Source organism: Micropterus salmoides, unplaced genomic scaffold (genome assembly GCF_014851395.1).
Source record: "Micropterus salmoides isolate LMB-PRFRI ecotype aquatic unplaced genomic scaffold, ASM1485139v1 Ms_hic_scaffold_20, whole genome shotgun sequence".
Classification (NCBI taxonomy): domain Eukaryota; kingdom Metazoa; phylum Chordata; class Actinopteri; order Centrarchiformes; family Centrarchidae; genus Micropterus; species Micropterus salmoides.
Window position 1 is genome coordinate 22,934,571 of NW_024041151.1, and position 20,259 is coordinate 22,954,829.

Below are 20,259 nucleotides of genomic sequence, written 5' to 3' on the forward strand. Positions count from 1 at the left end.
AATACTGATAAAGCCTCTCACCGCCAGGTAAATCTCTCTGTATTTCGCAGCATACCAGAGTTTTAAAATCTAGTGTCTGTGGTGACATTCCTGCGTTGACGCACTGGTAATGATGTGTTCAAGAAGCATCCAAGAAAAGTTTCTGATGCTCCAGATATAAACAAACTTGGCGTTCAGGGGAAGGATTACAGAAGAACAAAAGAAAGCAATTAACGGCGAGAACAAACATGGATAACCATTGGTGTAACTTTTCCTTGGTGGAGAGCGCTGAGAGAAGAGAAAGCGCTGAGGGCAGACGTGGATGTAGCATTACTTCTGTTAGACAGGTTGGTATTTGTAAAATATTTGAGGTGGGCTATGTAGCTATTACATTTACCCTACCTAAATAATGGATAATTGTCTTGTGGAAATGTGTCTGTATTTGTGTAACTATTCTGCACACAAGCTTGAGACTTGTCCGGGCCTATGAGCGTTACGTGATACATCAGGCATACGTTATAAACATGCATCAACATGTTTGTGTAATTACTCTCACTGCCCGAAGGGGGAGACAAATGTTGCGCACTGCAGGTTTAACTGTGTTCAGCAAACACTGTGGTTTGTCAAACGGATTCCATGTAAGTGAAAAAAAAACTGAATAAAGGCCAACTTTTGTGTTTCTGTCGAGACCAAAGACATCCAGTTTGATTTTCATAAGCCCAGTTTTTTTTTTTTTTATTATTAAAAAAGGGGAATGAATGGAGAAATTGCAAAAGAAGAAAAGGCATTCATCCTTGTTGTCATAGCAAGAGAATCCACTACAAACACACACAAGCACAGAAAGACATGAATATGCGCACACACATAGGGATGTGAGACACACACACACACACACACACACACACACACACACACAAAGCAACAGGGAGGCTACTAACACAATCAAATAGCAATTACTACAGCGTCAGCAGCCTAGCAACCAGGCAACTGGATGTCATTGTCCCTCATCACATTTCTGTGTGTGTGTGTTTGTGCGCGCCCTCCTGTGACAAAGATCCTCTTTCGCGAGACCCAAAATTTTTGTGTGACAGGTTTAGAATAGTGGGACAGCAGAAGAGAAAGTGTGGCTTATAGAGTATGAGACAGAAAAAGAACTACAATAAGTTGCTTGTTTCTCTCAATTAATTTGGAGCAAAGTGATCACAAGAAAATACATCCCAGTGCTCCAAGACTAACTACATCATGACATTGATCATGTAATCTAACGGCATTAAAATTGAGACAAATGTATATATAGTGATACAAAATCGAGTGGACAAAATCTTCCCATTTTCTCTCCCTGTGAAACGTTAACATCCTTCGGCATTTGCTTGAAATCATATTTGTGAGACACTCCACCTTCACTGTGACTTAAGAATGAAACAGCTGTGTACAGCATGGCATATTGAAAGAAAAAAGAATGGCATTTTCAATCTGTGACTATAGCAACTTGAGAGGGATATTTTCTGACTGCACTTGTTAGTTAAATGTCTGCAATAAAGCCAGGTACAAAACCAGTGCTTGTATGTCTGTCTCTGCTTCAGTTTGCCATCGTGGTCAGTTTTTAAATAAAATTCAAAGTTAATAATTGATAGAATGATTAACAATCTACAGAGATTCAAACAGAAAATCTGCATGCATTTTCTCAACAAAAAAGCTTTCCTTTTTTTTCTCTCTTGGTCTCTTGTGATTTATGAGCCCCACTCTGTAGTAAGTTGAGTCTGTGACCTATCACCATTTAAAAGTAACCTTACTAACCACTTGTGCACACATGCAGGTGTGTGTTTCATGAGGCTGACAAAGGGGATCTTCAAAATCACATTCATTGTTTAGCAATTCAAACCAGATGATGAAAGCACACTAATTCAAATAACATTTATTCATGAGCGGTGCCCTGTCTGCCACTGACTCAAGTGATATCACACGCAGTGATTCACAAAAAGAAGAACAACGTGCACAATGCCATTTTAATATGAATTAATGTTTTTAATGTCTTTGTTCTCCATTTCAGGTGCATTATCTCTTGTCCTGTCTTCTCCTTCCTGTTTCAACCTCTCAGCCTTTCATTAGATGCATAGAAAGCTTTTGATGTTTTTATTGTTATTGAAGCAACTGAGCTGCAGCTTTGTGGGCATGTGCATGCGGACGTGTTGTGTTTCAAGGGCACATTAGTAAAAATCTGATGAAAGAATGCCTTTTAGTTTCACATCCTCTCCCTTTTTCATCTATTTCCCTTACTCTTCCCAGATATTTTCTCTGTTCTAGGCTCACCCCATGCCAGCCCTTTCCTCCTCTTCCATTCTTCTCCCAGTCCCTCGCCTTCACAGATACACCTCTTCTTTCCCACCCTGTCCTTGTTACCCTCCTCTTCTTTTCTTGTCTCTGCTATTCTAACATTGACCTGGTTGGTTTCCTTTGGCAATTCTTACATTGTCACTGAACCAACACATTTGTTTCCTGTAAATTCTCCAAATGGGTAGGCTAGTTTATTGCGTTTAGGAATTTAGTTCGTTCAGGTTCAAACTATCACTAAATGTTGAAAACCGTGCAGAAACAAAGATCCCAACAGGATTGAAGCAAATAAAAAACCAAGAAAACAAAACAAACACACATCTCTATAAATACAGTTAAAGTTTTAAGGTTAAAACTGACCAAATACTTACATAATACAAGGAGTCCTGGGCTTTTAACTTAAATCACATGGACTTAGAAGTAACTTTTATTGGGTTTTAGTAACTTGTGTCGGCATCAGTCCAGTTTTTCGATTTGTCCTTACTTCTGGCTGTTACGCTTGACTTTAAAAACACGATGAGCAGCTGGCATTTAGGTCTCAACATCTGTGTCCTTGTACACATAAACCCTGGTGTTATGGGGTCATTTAGTATTGATGGTTCAGATCACGTTCTCCTCTCCTAACAAACCACACCCCGGTCCCCTTTGGAGGAGCCCTACCATGTGAACTGCCCTTTTAGATGTCTCAGCGATAGTTTGATTGACACCAGTCACGCCTGGCAAAAAGAACTAAATTAAAGGAGTAAACACTCCAGAGTTCAAATAACCCACTCCAAACACGGCTGGCAAGAGCACACACATAGGGCTCACCCTCGTCACGCCTGTATTCCTTCCTTCCTTTTCGTCTTTTTACATTTCCTCTGCTGCTTTTTTCTCCCTAACACAATGATCTCCACCTGTTATCATTGAACTTGTAACTTCTCCAAGTTCTTAATAAGCTGGTAGATTGTGGCTAATTCTACGAAGACTATAGGATTACCTGCAGCTCCGAACATGTGTGTGAGTGTGTTTGTTTGTCGTCTTGACAATTAGTATGTGCGTAGGTATGCTTCTGTTCGACTTTGTGTGTTCATGACTTTGATTGAAGCTCTCAGATGAGGAGCCAAGTGATTGAGATGGCCCCAATTAGTCTGCGAGATTAATTGAGTGTGATTGGATGTCGTCCCTGGCACCTCATCGTTGACGTTATTGACAGGCTAATTAGTTGCCGTGGTGACCTCTTAAGCACAGCCGATTGTGTGTGACAGTGAAATGACCCCATACCAGCCAATCAAGCTTACCTTTTGCTTGTGGGCGTGTGTGTGTGAGTTATTCACAAAGAATGTTACAAAGATGTCTTGATATCACAATTGCAAATTACAAAATAATTAGACAGGATGCTGCTACAGTATGTCATACTGTTTTTTATTGTGAATTAATCTCTGAGCCATCATAGACCTGCCTTTTGCAACTCCGTCCCTTCTGAGGGATTGTCTTTCTGCTCGTGTTGTTTTTCTTCCACTGTTGATGTTTTCCTATATTGAGACACAATGCCTCTTATTTTTGCCACAAAAAAATACTTGTCTTTTATTGGCTATCAGGACAGTAGCTTTATGATTTGATCTAGCCTTTATTATATAGTGATTAGTCATAGCAACATTGTTTTTTGCAACAGTAATGGTTAATTCATTAGCTCACTTATATTCTAAACTAAATTACAGTGAAGTCAAGGTTACTCATTTTGTTAGCTAAAGTTTAAGTAATATATATCTTTTTAATGAATGTACTTTATTTTTATATAAAAATTGTGGGCAATAAGTTATTAAACACACTTTGTGTACTTTTTTACTGTACTTTGGTGGGGTTACATCATCCCAACAAATATAATTCCATCTCGAAACAGATCAACATTCAGGTTGATAGGACATTCAGAACACCCTAACTCAGTTTTCCCAGCGGCCACATATCTAGAAATTTCCATTGTCCCTTCAAGACTTTACCTTCATCAAACTACTGAAAATAGCAGAAAAGGTTAATTTAAATATTCTGCCCCCCCGCCCCCCTTGCTCCCTCCCATCGATCTGTCGGTTGTTATCTGTTTTCTGGCCACACCCTGGCAGCTCTGTTCTGCAAAAACACTGGGAGTTATCGTTTTTCCCACTGGGGAGAGAAATCCTGCTCGACTGAGCAGCTCATGCAGTTTTTCACATGTCCACACTGAATGGGTTAGTGGCTCTTAAAGACAGGTTGACCCATCCCACCATTTAACTCCGGTCTACATTACTAACAATAGAAAAATTAAAAGTCTGAATGTAGCTGTTATCAGTTCAACCTATCATATCAGGAGTATATATTACTGATTGGCTGATATCCAATATTTAACAATGAAAGTTCAATGCCAGCCCCGTATATTGTCAAAACGATGTACTGCAGCAATCCAGTGAAGCATCATGAAACCAATGAAGCATCATGTGTGAAATGAAAAGCCTTGCTAAGATAAAGATAAGAAAGGAGGGTGGTGGAACATTATTTAAAAGTAAAAATAACAAAAGTGAAATGCACACCTAATTGTGCTACTGTGCTCCGGTCCTACTTGCACGTATTTAAATTAGGTAATGTGCAAACACTTGGCCTCCTTCTATGCAAATGAGCCTCATTGTAAAAACATTATTAGCCTCTTCAGAGAGTTGAAGGTGACTAAAGCTCATACTGTATATAAGGGGTGTCACACCCAGACTTTCCAGTGATCATTGCAGCAGTGACTGAAGCCAGACGAAGCAATAGCTCATCACAGTACATCATATGAGGACAGACGGCACAAACAGTACAATACCTGATATACATCACGAGGCAATGAAATTAGAAAAACAACATTAAACCTGCTGCTGTGAGAGACGGTGGTGATGATTACACTCCAGTACCAGTCCAGCAGAGAGCAGAGGAGACAAAACAGTTCTCCGTGCTCACAGATGCATGAGGGGGAGCGCGCCATTAAAGCATCGCAAATAACAATCACTATGAAACAGAAAAACAAGAGACGTCCCGCAGACAGAATTAGAGATTAGAATAATTAGAATTAGTTTTTCCCTGTCTCAAAATGAGGCGGCAGTGGTACCATCCTGATCCCGTGCGCACAGGTGCATGTGTACCGTGCCTTCAACTTTTTACAAGCAATATATTTAAAGAGTTCTAATAATTTTATGATTGAAGAAAATTACAGTAATCACATTAAAGTATATTCTGTTAAAAAAAAAGGTGCCCTGTTCAACATTAACTCAAATTCAACATAAAAACTGATGCAGCAAGATGTTCAAATAAAATCAAATATAACATCATCTATTGCTTTCATTTATAGTTCAGGGTCCTCTTCCAGTATAGTTGATGTGAATACCTGGATGTTAAATGTTTACCTTCATATTTCTGTAGTGGTCCCATTAATATTTCATACTGAAGCATGTCATATAACATGGTTAAGTAATGTTTGAGATTGAGAAATACTGATAAACAGAATTTCTCTAGCAAAGTATGGTTTACACATGAAGATCTCTGTTTTTGAAGAATTTAAAATAAATGAAAAATAACTTTTATTTAATTTAATTTTTAGTAATCTCCTCTCATACAAGACAGCCGATCACTTTTTATTTATTATTTTGCAAATGTCTATTTAAATTTTTGTATTCTATAAAGTAAGAAAAAAGTTTATTAAAAAAATTTCAACTTTATTTCCTTACATTTCACACGTATATACAACCATACTGTAGCTTTGTAGTCGTTCAGGAAGGCATTCATTCGCACAGAGGAGCATAGAGCAGCGTTCACAAATGCCATTTGCAGCACCTGCTGTTGATATTAAACTATTTTAAAAACATGGAATAGCTGGGGAAAGCATTTTTGTGTTCTGTAGTGATTATTTTGCTGTGTGAGAAAGGTCCACGGAAATACGGCCCATTTCTTTCTCTGGAAGTTGTGGCAGCGTCTAGGTGCAGTATAAATGACAGAATTCCAAAAAGTGCAACGCTTGTTAGAAAACAGTGTTTTATGAAGAGCTGGGGGTGGGACCAAATATGTAAGGAGGTGGTCGCCTTGTAAGTCTCAATACAGGAAAAACCCTGTACAATAAGTTCTCTTCCAAATCAAACATTTTATAATATGAGTGGAAAGTTTTTTCCTAGCAGCTGCATTTTTTGACTCAAATGTTGCTTAACCATGTCATGTGATATGTTGCTTCAGGACACATTAAGAACAAATACTATTGGGAACGCTACTGAAAATTGTACATTTAACAGATGCAAAACAGGGGCAAATTGCACTCAGCAGCAAAACTTTATGGCACTTAATATCATTACCTTTTGTGAATCGGATCTTGAGACAGGGCAGATAGCAGTTGTAAGTGATGCACAATCCACGGTGCTAACAGTGGCCACAATCCATTCCCCTTACTGTGTATTACATGTAGTAGAGATAACAAGGGTAAAAAGCTGTGGGCAGAAAGAGGGAGTGGTAGACGAATGCGCGGTTCACTACCCGTGAAGAAAGAGCCTAATCTTGGAGGAGGCCAGAGTTGGCGTAACATCACTTTTGCTGGCCAACCTCTTTTATTCTTCTTTTGCTCTACCACTCCAATATCCTTTTTTTCTCCACACACCATCTTCCCTCCCTCTCTACCAGCTTCTTTTTTCTTCCTCCGTCCCTCCAATTTCTCCAGATCGGCTCTCCATCACCTTCTGCTGCTTTATTGGTTTTCAAATTCTTCATCATTTAATTGAGATTGGTTGAATTGTTAGAGAGATTGCTTGTCCCAGGTCACAAATATCCTACAACTAGGTGTTCAGTTCAGTGTTTTCTATTCATAAAGGCGATCAGACAAATTTAAAATTCTGACCATTTCAAACCCCCCCCCCCCAGGTCGCAACATTTAATATTAGAAAAAACTGCTGCAGTGATTAAATAAAAGTGTGAGGAAGCAGACACATACTGCTGTGCTGTGTGGTGTTAAACCTGACATGAAATTTTTGTAACAAGATGGTCTCTCAAAGTAAATTGACTCAACATATCAGATTTGCCAGGATTGCCTGAGCTTGATTTTTATAGAAAATACAAGTGATTCTGTAAAACCTAAAAGATGTTGTTTCGGTCTACACGTATATAAGTGATTTTAATCATTTATTTGTATTGTTAAAACAAAGATTTAAAAAAAACACAGGCAATCACACTTAAACAAATTAAAAGCACATCCAATAAAACATCCAGAGACACAATCTAATTTAAAGTGGGTAGCAGTGACGTTTTTAATGAAATACTTGATCAAGAATTAATTATTCAATAAGGAAAGGTGTAATTAGGCACGGCTGCTTTAGTTTTGATTAATATAATCTATACAAACTCTGATATGTTGATTTCTCTCTTTCTCTGGTATGTCTCGCTTTTTCGTAACTCATCCTAGTTCCTTATAACATACTGTACAAGTTAATTAACCGTCTTCCCGTCTTTCTTGTTTTTATTTTCTCTGTAGTTTCCCCTCGGGAGCCCTCAGTCACCTGTCGATCCAACACCTACCCTAAAGGCTTCTATTGCAGCTGGCACCAGATGCACCCGACATACATCCCCACTAACTTTGAAGTGGACGTACAGTAAGTGCATTTGTTTTGTGCACAAACATGGGCGCAACTTTCCACCTCTATACCGTGGTATGGCATACAAAGAGCTAGCCTCCTTTGAGTGACATGAATTAAAGGATAATTCTAGTTTATCACAACTGATGTCTTATTTTTGTAATTTTGGCAATCATTGTTGTCAGTTATGGGAACATTGTGATAACAATGTTTGATGGGAAAAGATGCAATATCATGAATAGTCAGGATGGCCAAAACTATTTCCACAAAGGCCGTAGTTTTAATACATTTTTAGATTATCCTTTAAAGTGTCATTCTGATAATTTAATTTAAAATAACATTTTAAAATAACATTTTATAATTATGTTCTGGTTTAGTAGAGTTTGGTTTTCAAACGTTGAGGCTCGCCCCCCCGGAGGGGGGATACAGAGGGATGTAAAGTACTTTAAAACATCAATTGCAGCAATTTCCGTAAAACATTGTACTCCTCCTCAGAGTCATAACTATGTCAAACCTGAACATACAGACATAAAACACATATTTTAAGATTCAGTGTGACTTACACTTGGTATCATTATCTCTTATATTTGTTCCAGTCCTCTTGAGTAATTCATTTGAAAACCTCAAAGACAGAAAAACACCACATTTAAAGGGAAAAGTTTAAACTGAAAAAAATGGCTCGTGAAAAAGATGATTTTGAGATTATAGAAAAGGGGCATGTGAGAAAAATATTCCATTTGGTTTCCTTCTATAGTTAAACACCGCCTTCTACCTGTCCTCGGGCGTCCAGGCATGTTTTAACAGTAGTGAGAATACTCAAAATGTGTGGATGGAGACCGGGCGAGTCTGTCTCTGTCATGTTCTCTTTGATATTCCCAGATCACACGGACCCAACAGCTCACACCCCTGCAGGTTGGCACTGCCTTCATTAATGTTGTAATACTAATATTATTCTGTTTGAATAATAATGAGCAGTGGGGCAGAGAGACCAAGATGAAGAGGACAGAGATTAACAATATGAGTAGTGTGTCCTTGTTTTTGAGCAGCATTTGACATTCTGCTGAACAGCCTCATCCCCGCCCCCGCCAAAAAATCAATGACTTCCTGAGGAGCGGATTGTAATTGTCTTTAGGAGCTCTGTTGATAGTTGCTGACATCTGGCTTTTATCTGCAGTAAATAAAGTGCAAGATTTCAAAGTGCTTTTAGCATATAAGTAAATGTAAAATAAAGTTGTAAAGGCACATTTACGCCTAGAAGCCACATAAAAAAATTATACTAAAAAGTAAGATAGTAAATCTCGAGTGTGGCTAAGTCAAAATCCAAGCTGTCCTGCTCTGTGTAGCAGAAGGTATATAGTCAGCAGTTTTCACTGTTAGAGTTAAAATACATCCCAGCTTTGAAGCTTGAAGATAACCTGTCTCTGTCTTCCTCACATTTGCCCTTGTTTCTCTCTTCACCTATCCCCCCTCTATCTCTTCCTACCTCTGTAATTTCACTCTCCTCTCCAGACACAACCAGCGTTCACTGGAGGTGCAGAAAGATCCGGACCACAAGAATCGTTGTCGCGTACGTTTTCCCGAGGTCTTCTCCAGCTTTCCCTACAAAGTTAACGTGACAGCAGTGAACGCCTTGGGGAAAGCCTCTACCAACATTATTTTTGAGGAGTCGAATATAGGTAAGATAGATGTTGTGTCATGTTTTATTATGTTGTCTTCTGTTCCATTCTCCTTTGCTACACCTGCATTCTGCTGTAAGGTGACCGGTGTTGTGTTGGACATATTTAACAATAATTTCCCCCATACCAAATTTGATACTAAATTAATTACAGGCTTATCACTTTTGAAAGAAAGCATGTCTAAGCACTTTGGTTTCCCAATTGGATTTTGCTTTAAATTAAATGGGTTCATTTAGGTACTGAGCTCACACTGACATTTTGAACATTTAAGAAATATTTCCTCTTAACTTATCCAGGCTGCAGAATATTAGCACTTTTACAAACAATGCTTTTTTTAAAGCTAAGTTCAGGGACACATCTAAGATCGTTTTCCCACACAGGCTGACAAATATTTGGCAAAGGACTAAAATGCACACTGTCAAGGCCTCTCTTTGAGGATGCCAACCCTTGAGCAATGTTAATGCATTTGTTTGACCACAGATGACTGATTTCATTCACTTCTGGTTCCCTTTGGAGATGTGTTGCCCACACAGTTGTGCTTGGTGTCAGAAAGACAAAGAATGAAATTGAAATTGAAATATTCAATGGCCAAATAAACGTCACCCAGCTGAGAGGAGAGTGCACAGCTTTTTTTCTTTAACCAACAGCATAGTCCATTAGCACCTCTGATGGTGCACCTGTCATTACCAAAAGTGTTACATAATAAACATGCTACCTCTGAACCTTTTCTGCAAACAGCAAACAGTATTTAATCAGTGGTCTGGATACTCACTGAATGTGCCAGATAACCCAAAACACCAGCTGCCATATAAGCAGCTGGTATTAATGTGAAAAGGAACATTAAAAGTTCCTTCATTGGCTATTTTTATAAATTACAACTTTCATGGTCATATGAGAAGTAGTTTTAAAGAAATGCAGTTTGGATTGTGAAGTTTTTGTCCATTTAGGCTGCAGCAGGCTTCATAATAACAGCAAGACTCTTAGAATTCATAAGCGACTCAGACTGGAAAGCAGTGAAGAGGAGAAATTCATTTTAAAAAAGAAATGAGGAGTACTTTGATAGATAAGGGAAGTGCTTCCAGCAGTTCTCAGCTCTGTTGTATTGCTTAGAGTGCGATATGGGTGTGCATGACGCATAAACACACACAGACACCAATGGGGCTGTGAGCAATTGTGTGGAGTGTGTCGGTTGAGAGGGTAAGGTATTGAAAAAGAGTGAGAGAGAGAGAGAGTGTGTGTGTGTGTGTGTGTGTGTGTGTGTGTGTGTGTGTGTGTGTGTGTGTGTGTGTGTGTGAGTGTGTGTGTGTGTGTGTGTGTGTGTGTGTGTGTGTGTGTACATAAGTAACCAAATGAGGCGGTGACATGCTCTGCCAAGCCCCGGACACAGGACTCATGAAAATGCTAATGCTAGCCGGATTAGCGCCTTGGCTCAGGAAATATCCTTCAACTATTTGTGATAGCAAAATACCCCACTGCTCCTTTCTTTCCCTCTGCTTTCTCTTTCATTCCTGCATGCCCTTCTTGTGACTTTGTACTTATTTTCCCTCTCTTCCCCCCTATGTTCCTTCTTCTTCCCTCTCTTCTCGGTTTCTCTGTTATCATTAGCCATACCCTCCAGATAAATTTGAAAATGACATTTATGTGCCAAATATCTGTCCACACTATTATTTTCAGATTGATTACTCAAAGTTTGCTTTTAAGCCTGAAGAAAACTTCTATCTCTTCTTTTTTGTCTTCGGCTTTTAGTAAAATTGTAGCTAGCAACCAATACAATGCTGTATTAACACTTTCTGGTAGATTAACTTTTGCAACACGTGTATCAAATGAGTGTGGATGTGGCCCTTTCCCTTTCTGTGTTCCTTTTCTTCATTTTTGACGTTTCATACGGTTTGCCTTCTCTTCTGTCAGTCCTCTCCCTCCTCCCCCCATCTCCTCATTGTTCCTGCATTGTTAAAAGTCTTTCTCCTGCCATTCTAAGTTGTAAGTCACATTCATTAGCAGGGACAACGAGGCAGATCGTAAATAAATAAAACAATTTCATGCTTCCTGGTGCACTTCTGAATTCTGAGTGGGAGTAAGACGATTCTCAACTGTCCTTGTTCATCCTACCAAAGCTGGGATGAAATTAGATAAGAGTGTGTGTGTGTGTGTGTGTGTGTGTGTGTGTGTGTGTGTGTGTGTGTGTGTGTGCGCGCGTGTGTGTGTGTTCGTGCGTGCGTGCGTGCGCCACATGTGCATGCTGTGGGTACAGTTACAAAGAGAAGCCTCGGGGAAGCTCCACACTCATCAAATGATAACTTAAAGCTTTCTAGTGCCAAGATGATCAAACGTGTCTAAGTTGTCGAAGCGTAAAGGGATCTACAGATTTATTTTGTCAACTCTGACATTAGCCCACCTCAGCACCTGCTGTCATTCAATACTACATTACCGATTCACTGTTATTAAAATAAATATACTGTAACTTAATTCCAAAGGGTGAATGTAGCTGCACAATTCTTTTAATTAATACTTGGTGGAGTGATCGTATTCATGTTTAATTGGCGGTTACTCTATGGTAGTTTTGAGGGGGAAGCAGAAGGGTCCCAGGAGCAGCTAATAAAAGTCAGTAAATAAAAGAGGAGATATTAATGACAGCTAGTTCAGAATACTTTAATTAACGCCCTAGTGCTGTTTATTTAGAAAAAAGCAACAAATCAGTTTGTTGTGATATTTTTCTGATTCCAGCAGGCTTAGCTCTCTCCACAAGGGTGGTCAGAGATCAGCATTGGCAACAAAAAAAAAAGCACAGCTGGCAGAGGTTTGGATGCATATTTACTAAGAGATGCACTAATTACGACCATGCACAAAACTTAACAAGCAGAGCTGTCTCTAGGACAGCAGCGCACCTCTTAAGAACCGTTGTGCTGTTGCAGTTTTCAGCTAAAAATCCCTGAGGCGCAAGGCAAGGTCCCAAATGATGCGGATCTGCGTCAAATTAATAAAACACCACAAGTTAGAGATCAGATTGTTGCATCCCCATCATAGTTGAATCAGGGGATGAAGGGTTGACGCAATTGTCGTGGGTACGGTATGAGTCCCTGTAGTCTGGAATGCGACTTTAATTTATAATTTCTTTTGAAAGAGAGCAAACCTGACACAATTGATGCTCCTGATGTGTTTTTTCATTTATAACACACTACATATTACGATTACTACTAGCAGCTCACTTATCAGCCGTTATTACTCCTCTAACGTTAGATTCAGTGTTGTGCACTTTAAGATTTGACTCTTAGCATGGTATAGGCATTATCTATGGAGGAGCTGTTGTGCTGTACTTACACAGCAACAACTGTTTTATAAGAGCATTTTTTTTTACCCTTTTTTTGCTCCATTTTCCCTTTAGTAAGTTATTTTTGTAAGATTTCACTGCAGATCGAAGCACTCTACTTCTCACCATTTTTCCCATTTGTTCAAGTACACTGTTAGATGCTGTCATCCAGCACCTGTTCTACTGTAAAAGATAAATAGATTCCACTTTTCTTTTTTGTTTGTTTCTTTTTTGAAAAGCCCATTTATGTGAAAAGGGTATGGTGTAGTCTGAGGACAGGGGAGAGAGGAACGACAGAGTTTTAGATGGATTTTTTTTAACAATCCAGTCACACCTGGATGTATTAAGTGAAAGGACTAGATGACGCATAATAATACTTTTAGAAACACTACAATCGGCTGTTTAAAGAAAGTACTCAGGCATACGGATTTAGTTTTTGCAGACCACTTGCAGCCGTAGCCACCAGGACAATCTTTAAGCAACACTTTTTTTCTTCTTAGTAAGAAAGATTATCCCCTCTCTCGCGCTCCATTTTCAGCAGACAGTGCAGACAAAATAATGGTCTCTTAAGTAGCTGTTTGAAAGATTCGACTTTTATGTTACAGTAGACCTGTTCACTTGCATCACCAGCAGAGAGAACGACTGGGCTGCAGTCACTGTTGCAGCATGAGACTGAAAGAAAGAAAGGGGAATAGTACGGCGGACGAAAATTGAACAGTCGAGGGAGGCATGACAGACGTTTTCAGGCCAAGCATGGACAGGCACAACAGTGGGATGTCATAAAATTATACCCATATGATCACACATCATCATTTTTATTAATTTTTTTTAACCAATCATTTGTTGCTACATATTTTAATATTTGCCCCCACATTAAGAGTTATTGCTCTGTCTACTATATACTTATTCTGGCCATAGACTGTATGTGTGATGTGGTGTTCTTGTATTAACATTGCCTCATTACACTATCCTATTATTTTCTGTAATTTATTCATCTGTCTTGACAAAACAGCTTATGCCTGCCTACCTGCAACATTACTTTCAGTCTTAGGGCCCTCAATCTGTTCCTCCTCATTTGTGCATGTCAGCATATTTCCAATAGTTTTCATATCTGTTTTGGTCAGTTAAGTCCCAGACTCTTATTGTCTCAATGGATTTTAAACTTTTTCATTTAAGAGAAAATCCTTTATTATTAATAGTAGTGCTTGGTCAGGCTCCAGGTGCACCCCCGCCCCCGCCCCCACCCCCCCAGAGATCATCAAAAGAAGGATGCGTTCATTACTCATGCAGCACAAAAGCTAATACTCTATGTTTCAAGTCAGATGAATACTTTAAAAGCCTCTAAGCGGGACACCATACCCATACAGATTTCTCTCTGTTTTGTTCTGTGCTTTGTTCAGTATTTGCCTATGCGCTGTCAGTTTACAAGCCTTACAGGTGTTTTGTGATTTTTACCAAAATTGCTTTCATCCTCTGGTACTATGTCTGTGTGTATGCTAGCAGAGATAGTGTTGTAATTGCCACTATCCATTTCCTATTGTAATGTCATGTGTATGTGGTTGAGAAAGGGTTTCATGTAGCTTAAGTGGCAGGCCAGTGTGTTCCCCAGTGGGAGTGATCTAACAAAGACCGGTTCATTCAATATCTTCTGAAAAGCTTTGAATTGAATTCTCTCAATCTTCCTGTCTGTGTGTGTTTCTCAGTGGACATGTATTCAGAGACACAACATTTATACATGGCTCTTCATTAGGGACTGATGGCTTTTCATCTCATGCCTCGTCATATAGTAGTTTCCCCAAACATTCTCAGTGTCTTTGTCCTCACTGCATTCTTTCACTGATAAATTAACAACACGACTCTAACCATTTATTCCCCATTAGAGTACATGGTGACCGTGTTGTTATTATTATTATTATTACTGTAGGAGACAACTTCTTAGAGTTGGAAGTAGAGAGACTCGTTCTTATAAATGACAAGAGCGAGGTTAAAAACACTGAAGTCACACAATTAAGCAAACAGACTAACTGATTGAGGCAGCGGTAGACCAGAGAAGAAAATTTACTGTTTTTGTCAAGGGAGTCTGGAGCAGCGCAATATAGTGACTGTTTTGGTTAAACAAAAAAGGATTTTACCTAAAAAAAGGTCTATATCTTTAGGGATCCTTTCCATAATATTGTTCCAACACCAAACTGAGCCTGTCATTGGCAAAGCAAGCACTTTAGTGGACATACTTTACCAAAGTGTTTTGCCCGCAAGGATTACGATGTAGCCCTGTCTCGCTGCTGCCGACTGCAGCGTGCTCGCTCAATACTGGAACAATTTGTTGTCCCAATGAGTCACATAGACACAAAAACATGGAGACATAGGGCTCAGGGTGAAAGTTGTCGGGTTTGACAACAAAATTAGTTGAACTTTGACCTGAGCTGTGCTGACCTTTGTGGGAGCAGCCAATCACTGTTGATTGATGTTTGAACTGAAAGATTGGCAAATGAATGCAGATGTAGCCACCAACCTTTTTTTTTTTTTTTTACAAAAACACTGAGTCTCTAAAGAACCTTGTTTTTCCGCTGTAATGTGAACACGCCTCAACTCGAGATAATGACATCATCGGGGTTAATCAACAAGCTGAGTAGTACTCCCCACAGCGAGCGAACTAAACATTACTCGTTAAATCAGTGGGATGCCTTTTTAACCAATTGTTCTTATCATCCCCACAGTCAAACCAGACCCCCCGGAGCGTGTGACCGCGACCCCGATCCGTTTCAACGCTCGGAGGCTGGAGGTGTCCTGGCACAGCCCTGCCACCTGGCCTGACATCGACAACTTCCCGCTGAAATACTTCCTTCGATATCGGCCGCTCATCAGAGAGCAGTGGCAGCATGTGAGTAGCGCTGTTGTCTGTTTTTGTCTGTGTAAGAGAGAAACAGAAAGTTCATACAACCCTACAGACATTTAAGTTGTGTTGGTATTTCACAGTTTCATCAAGTGAAGTCAACAAAACCACCAACCTGAGTTTCACGAACTCCAGAGACATCAATCACGCATAGTTAAAGGGAAATTTTCACTTGTGAGTTGAAAGCTTATCCAGGAAGAAATCTGACTGACACATGTAATGACGGAGAATAAAAGGAGTTATAAATGGCATATAGGAGTATTTGTCCAGATACATCTCCATTACTAAAAACTGTAAGTCAACATTGAAAAACCTGAGAATAATTCATTATTTGGTATTTGAATCCATCTGGCCGTCTCATTTCTTTTCTGGAAGTGGTGTTCTAAAGAAAAAGACCGGCCTTTCTCCGAATTGCAGACTGAGTTTCACCTCATTGCAAAAATATTTCTCAAAAGGAAATGGCAAATCTAGAAGCATGATAGATTGTCTTTTAACTGTGATCATGTTACTTTAAAAAAAAGCAATCTTAGTTTTTCCAGGCAACTATTGAAATGAACCGTACATTTATTATCCGGATGATCAGTAGTATGACCCTAATTTGATTTTTTAAAATATTTTTTAAAATAAAGAAAGTGAGGACATTTAGCAGTTGTAAGGAAAACAGCCCACCCTGCATCTGCCTGAGTTAGATCTCTTGTCAGACAGACATAATCGCTCAGCGTCTTTGGTGTGTGTTACTGTATCTGACGATTTCTTGTGGGTTCAGTTCCCTTAGGGCTTCGTATAGTAAAAGCATATGTGTCCACTATAGGATTCCAGGGATGAAAGCACCCTCTACCAAGGTCTAACGTTGCAGCGTTATTATCATGCACATCAATGGTCTGCAAAGGTGTTGTTCCAAGAACTTGGGTTACGGAGCCTCACAGAAACACACACACACGAATGAATTATAGACCACTACACATTTTTTCCCCCCGTCTTTCTCTCACTCTTTCCACCCCTGTATGTATCCTTCAACAAGTGTCTGTCTCTGTCATTACCTTGCTACATCAATCTTTTTCCTACTGTTCCGTCTCTGTTCTCCTATTGTTCCTTTACTTATCACAGCTGTTCACTCTCTTGTTTAAACCACTGCAGATAAGTTCACTTGATGGTATTTCTGTTCAGTATTTTATATGTATACCTAGTTCAAACAAAGCGGAAATAAAAATGTAAATGCAACTGAGTAAACCCACAAGACATCCTTGATTTTTATTCCCTAATTAGGCTGCTTTCAGGCCCTTTGCAGCGATGAACTGAGGGCTTATTGTTCGTAATTGATCATAAGAAAATGAATTACAGCAATTAAAATAATTTTAATTTTTCAAGTGATTTATCAAGTACAATGATTTGCTGGTTCCTGCTCAGTTTCTGACTAAATGATTATTGGACTGGAAAAAAAAAAAGACAGATAGAACAAAAGACACAGTCGAACTAAACTGAGTAATTTAAACATTGATGACAAACATACATGTTTATACAGTCACCACAGTTACCTAGCTGTACATATGTGTTACATCTATGCACAAACCCTTAGTCACACAATCACGTAAAGACAATACTGTTATTGTCTACACACATGCACATTCAAACGCTCTCTCTTTCTACCTATGTCTCTCTGTCTCACACACACACACAGCAGATGGAATGAAGGAAATTATAATAACGCTTCAAATCTTTGTGGTATAAATCAATTATTAAACCTGACAGACACTCTAAGTTTCCCTTCTTGCCCTCACCACTAATCAATCAATATGTGAACTGGTGCATAACGTGAAAGGTGGGAAACCTTAAGTCAATATTTGGATTGGGTAAGAGCACATTTGAAAATTACATAAATAGGGTTGATGACAGCTGAAAACTGCAGGGTTTTTCCGTTTTTGCGGTGTTCTTTGATGAATGTCTCCAGGGTCATGGTTTTAATTTCTGTAGCTATAAGTGTGGTTTTCAGAAAGCAGGATTCTGAACCCGTCACCTCTGGACTGGGTTGCACTACTGCCCCTTTTATTAGGTGTGGGCTAACAGTGTTGGCAGAGTTCTCAATCCTAAATAAAATGTGCAGTCTGGATAATAGATAAATCATTTTTGTGTATGGATTTTTTACATGTATAATTGTGTGTATAATTTATTGGGAATCAATCAGTCGATTCATCTAATGTGGCATTGTGCTTATTGACATCTGTTTCCTCTCTTGCAGTAAGAACAAAGCCTATCAGATCTTTGAAGGCGGGATTAAAGTGCATATTATATTTTCCACATCTGCATAGCTGCAAGGATCTGAGATGTACATTTTGTCATCTGCCCTTATCCGTGAGGGTCCTCAATTCGTTACCACACCAACAAACATGTATATAATCCTCTCTATGCACAGCTCAGCAGACACCAGGTGCCGTACAAACAGCACCTCATGTCTTTCCGCACTCGTTTTGAAGTATATCCAGCCCTTAAGGATGGGGAAGCCACCTCTCAGTGCCAAACAAAACAAAAATAGCTACGTGTGTGGATGAGATCAGTTGGTTTTACTTATTCTACCTTATTAGCCCTCTTCTTAAGACTGTGTGGCCATGTACAGACTGTTTGTTTGACATTGTCCAGTAACGTCAGGTACATTTCAGCATAGCTCTCTTTCACCTTCAGCCTGAGCAGAGGTCTAAAAACTGACGACACCTGTGTAGGGCCATTAAATTGGCATATTCTTTTGATTAACATTAACTGTACCAAGCCACTGCTACTGCAGCTTCTGTGTCAAGTAAAATTACATCAGTGGTACAGATAAATCAGTTTAAACTCACCAGTTAGGGCAAAATAAGGCCTTCCCAAACTAAAATTGGCTAACATCAGACTCTGAATTTGTTTCTTGTAGACTCGACTTAATGCTCCAAAAATTCAAAAATGCTTTGAAATACATGTCCAATAAACATTCTAAACATGTTAACCAAGTCTGCCATTCTTGAATAACTGAAGAAACCCAGTGTACCATCGCCTGTACAGTCTTCATATGAGCATAAAATGCTTTTGTTATGAGCAGGCGACATCGACACTGTAAATAGAACCATATCTGTTGGTTATGGCAGCTTGTCACTGGCTACTGCCTCAGAGCTGCTCAGAGCTGAATATACTGTAAATCTCATGTTTAATGATTGACTGTAGTTTCAGACTGTTGTTGAAAACTTTTGGATTTATCAAGCCGTGACATAAATCATTAAGTGGAGTTTAATGAGGTTGCCAAAATAAGAAACACTGTTTATTGGCCCCGTATATACTTCATTAATTATAGCCTCAGAGGTTGAATACTAATTGAAGTGGTTAGCATTGCTCGGGAATGTACCTTTTAATGTGGTTAGACGGCAGAGCCTGGTGAGAATGGCTTTCACATGTAACATTTTGCATGTGTTTTGAGTCAGAAATGAAAGCGGCGGTGTGATCAGACTGATCTTCACAGGAAACCATCCATCCTGAAGGGATGACTGGCCCAGATACTTAGGTGATGAAGATTCAGACAGTGATGAAGATCCATATAGAAAAGGGAAAATGAGGAAACATTTTAAAGTAGTGCTGAATGGAGTGCATCAGAGATGGAGACACACATTAATGGATAGCAGACTGATAGAAGCATTCAGCACATGCATAGCTTCACAAGAGCATTTGGACTCACCAGGAAGGGAGGGACAGAAGATGATCGAAATGTTGACTCATACAAATTCCGGGTGGGTGACGAAAAATGGGAACGAGAAGAGGAAAAAAATTGTTATTGCATTTGAAAAACATGTAGTGTTAAATAAAGTTACGTGTCTTTCTGTTGTGTGTTTGCTTATAAAAAAATGAAAAGATGGTGGATGAGAGGTATGGGAGATAATGAGAAAATTTCAAATGGAAAGGAGTATGATTAAGCAACATCAGCCTCAAATAGACAGATACATGGATGAAAGCACGAGAGACGAGAAGAAAAGAGAGCACTAGAGGGTACTTTGAAACTGAAGTTTTATAGGCTATCGGTTACAAGGTGTTTCAAGTGAAGCGAAGATAGATGAATGGTTCAAGGGAAGAAAAGACAAAAACTTCTGGAATATACACTGCTCAAAAAAATAAAGGGAACACTTAAACAACACAATGTAACTCCAAGTCAATCACACTCCTGTGAAATCAAACTGTCCACTTAGGAAGCAACACTGATTGACAATTAATTTCACATGCTGTTGTGCAAATGGAATAGACAACAGGTGGAAATTATAGGCAATTAGCAAGACACCCCCAATAAAGGAGTAGTTCTGCAGGTGGTGACCACAGACCACTTCTCAGTTCCTATGCTTCCTGGCTGATGTTTTGGTCACTTTTGAATGCTGGCGGTGCTCTCACTCTAGTGGTAGCATGAGACGGAGTCTAAAACCCACACAAGTGGCTCAGGTAGTGCAGCTCATCCAGGATGGCACATCAATGCGAGCT

At 39.3% G+C, this 20,259-nt stretch overlaps 1 protein-coding gene across 4 annotated transcripts in view; it reads left to right on the forward strand.

Moving 5' to 3' along the window:
• The window catches only part of cntfr (ciliary neurotrophic factor receptor), a 254,053-nt gene that overhangs the window by 206,686 nt on the left and 27,108 nt on the right, over positions 1–20,259 (forward strand). For all 4 annotated transcript variants that reach the window (XM_038733847.1, XM_038733844.1, XM_038733845.1 and 1 more), the window contains exons 5-7: positions 7,802–7,919; positions 9,411–9,577; positions 15,602–15,765. In XM_038733847.1, coding sequence (XP_038589775.1) covers positions 7,802–7,919; positions 9,411–9,577; positions 15,602–15,765 — 449 coding nt within the window. The remainder of the gene's footprint in view (positions 1–7,801; positions 7,920–9,410; positions 9,578–15,601; positions 15,766–20,259) is intronic.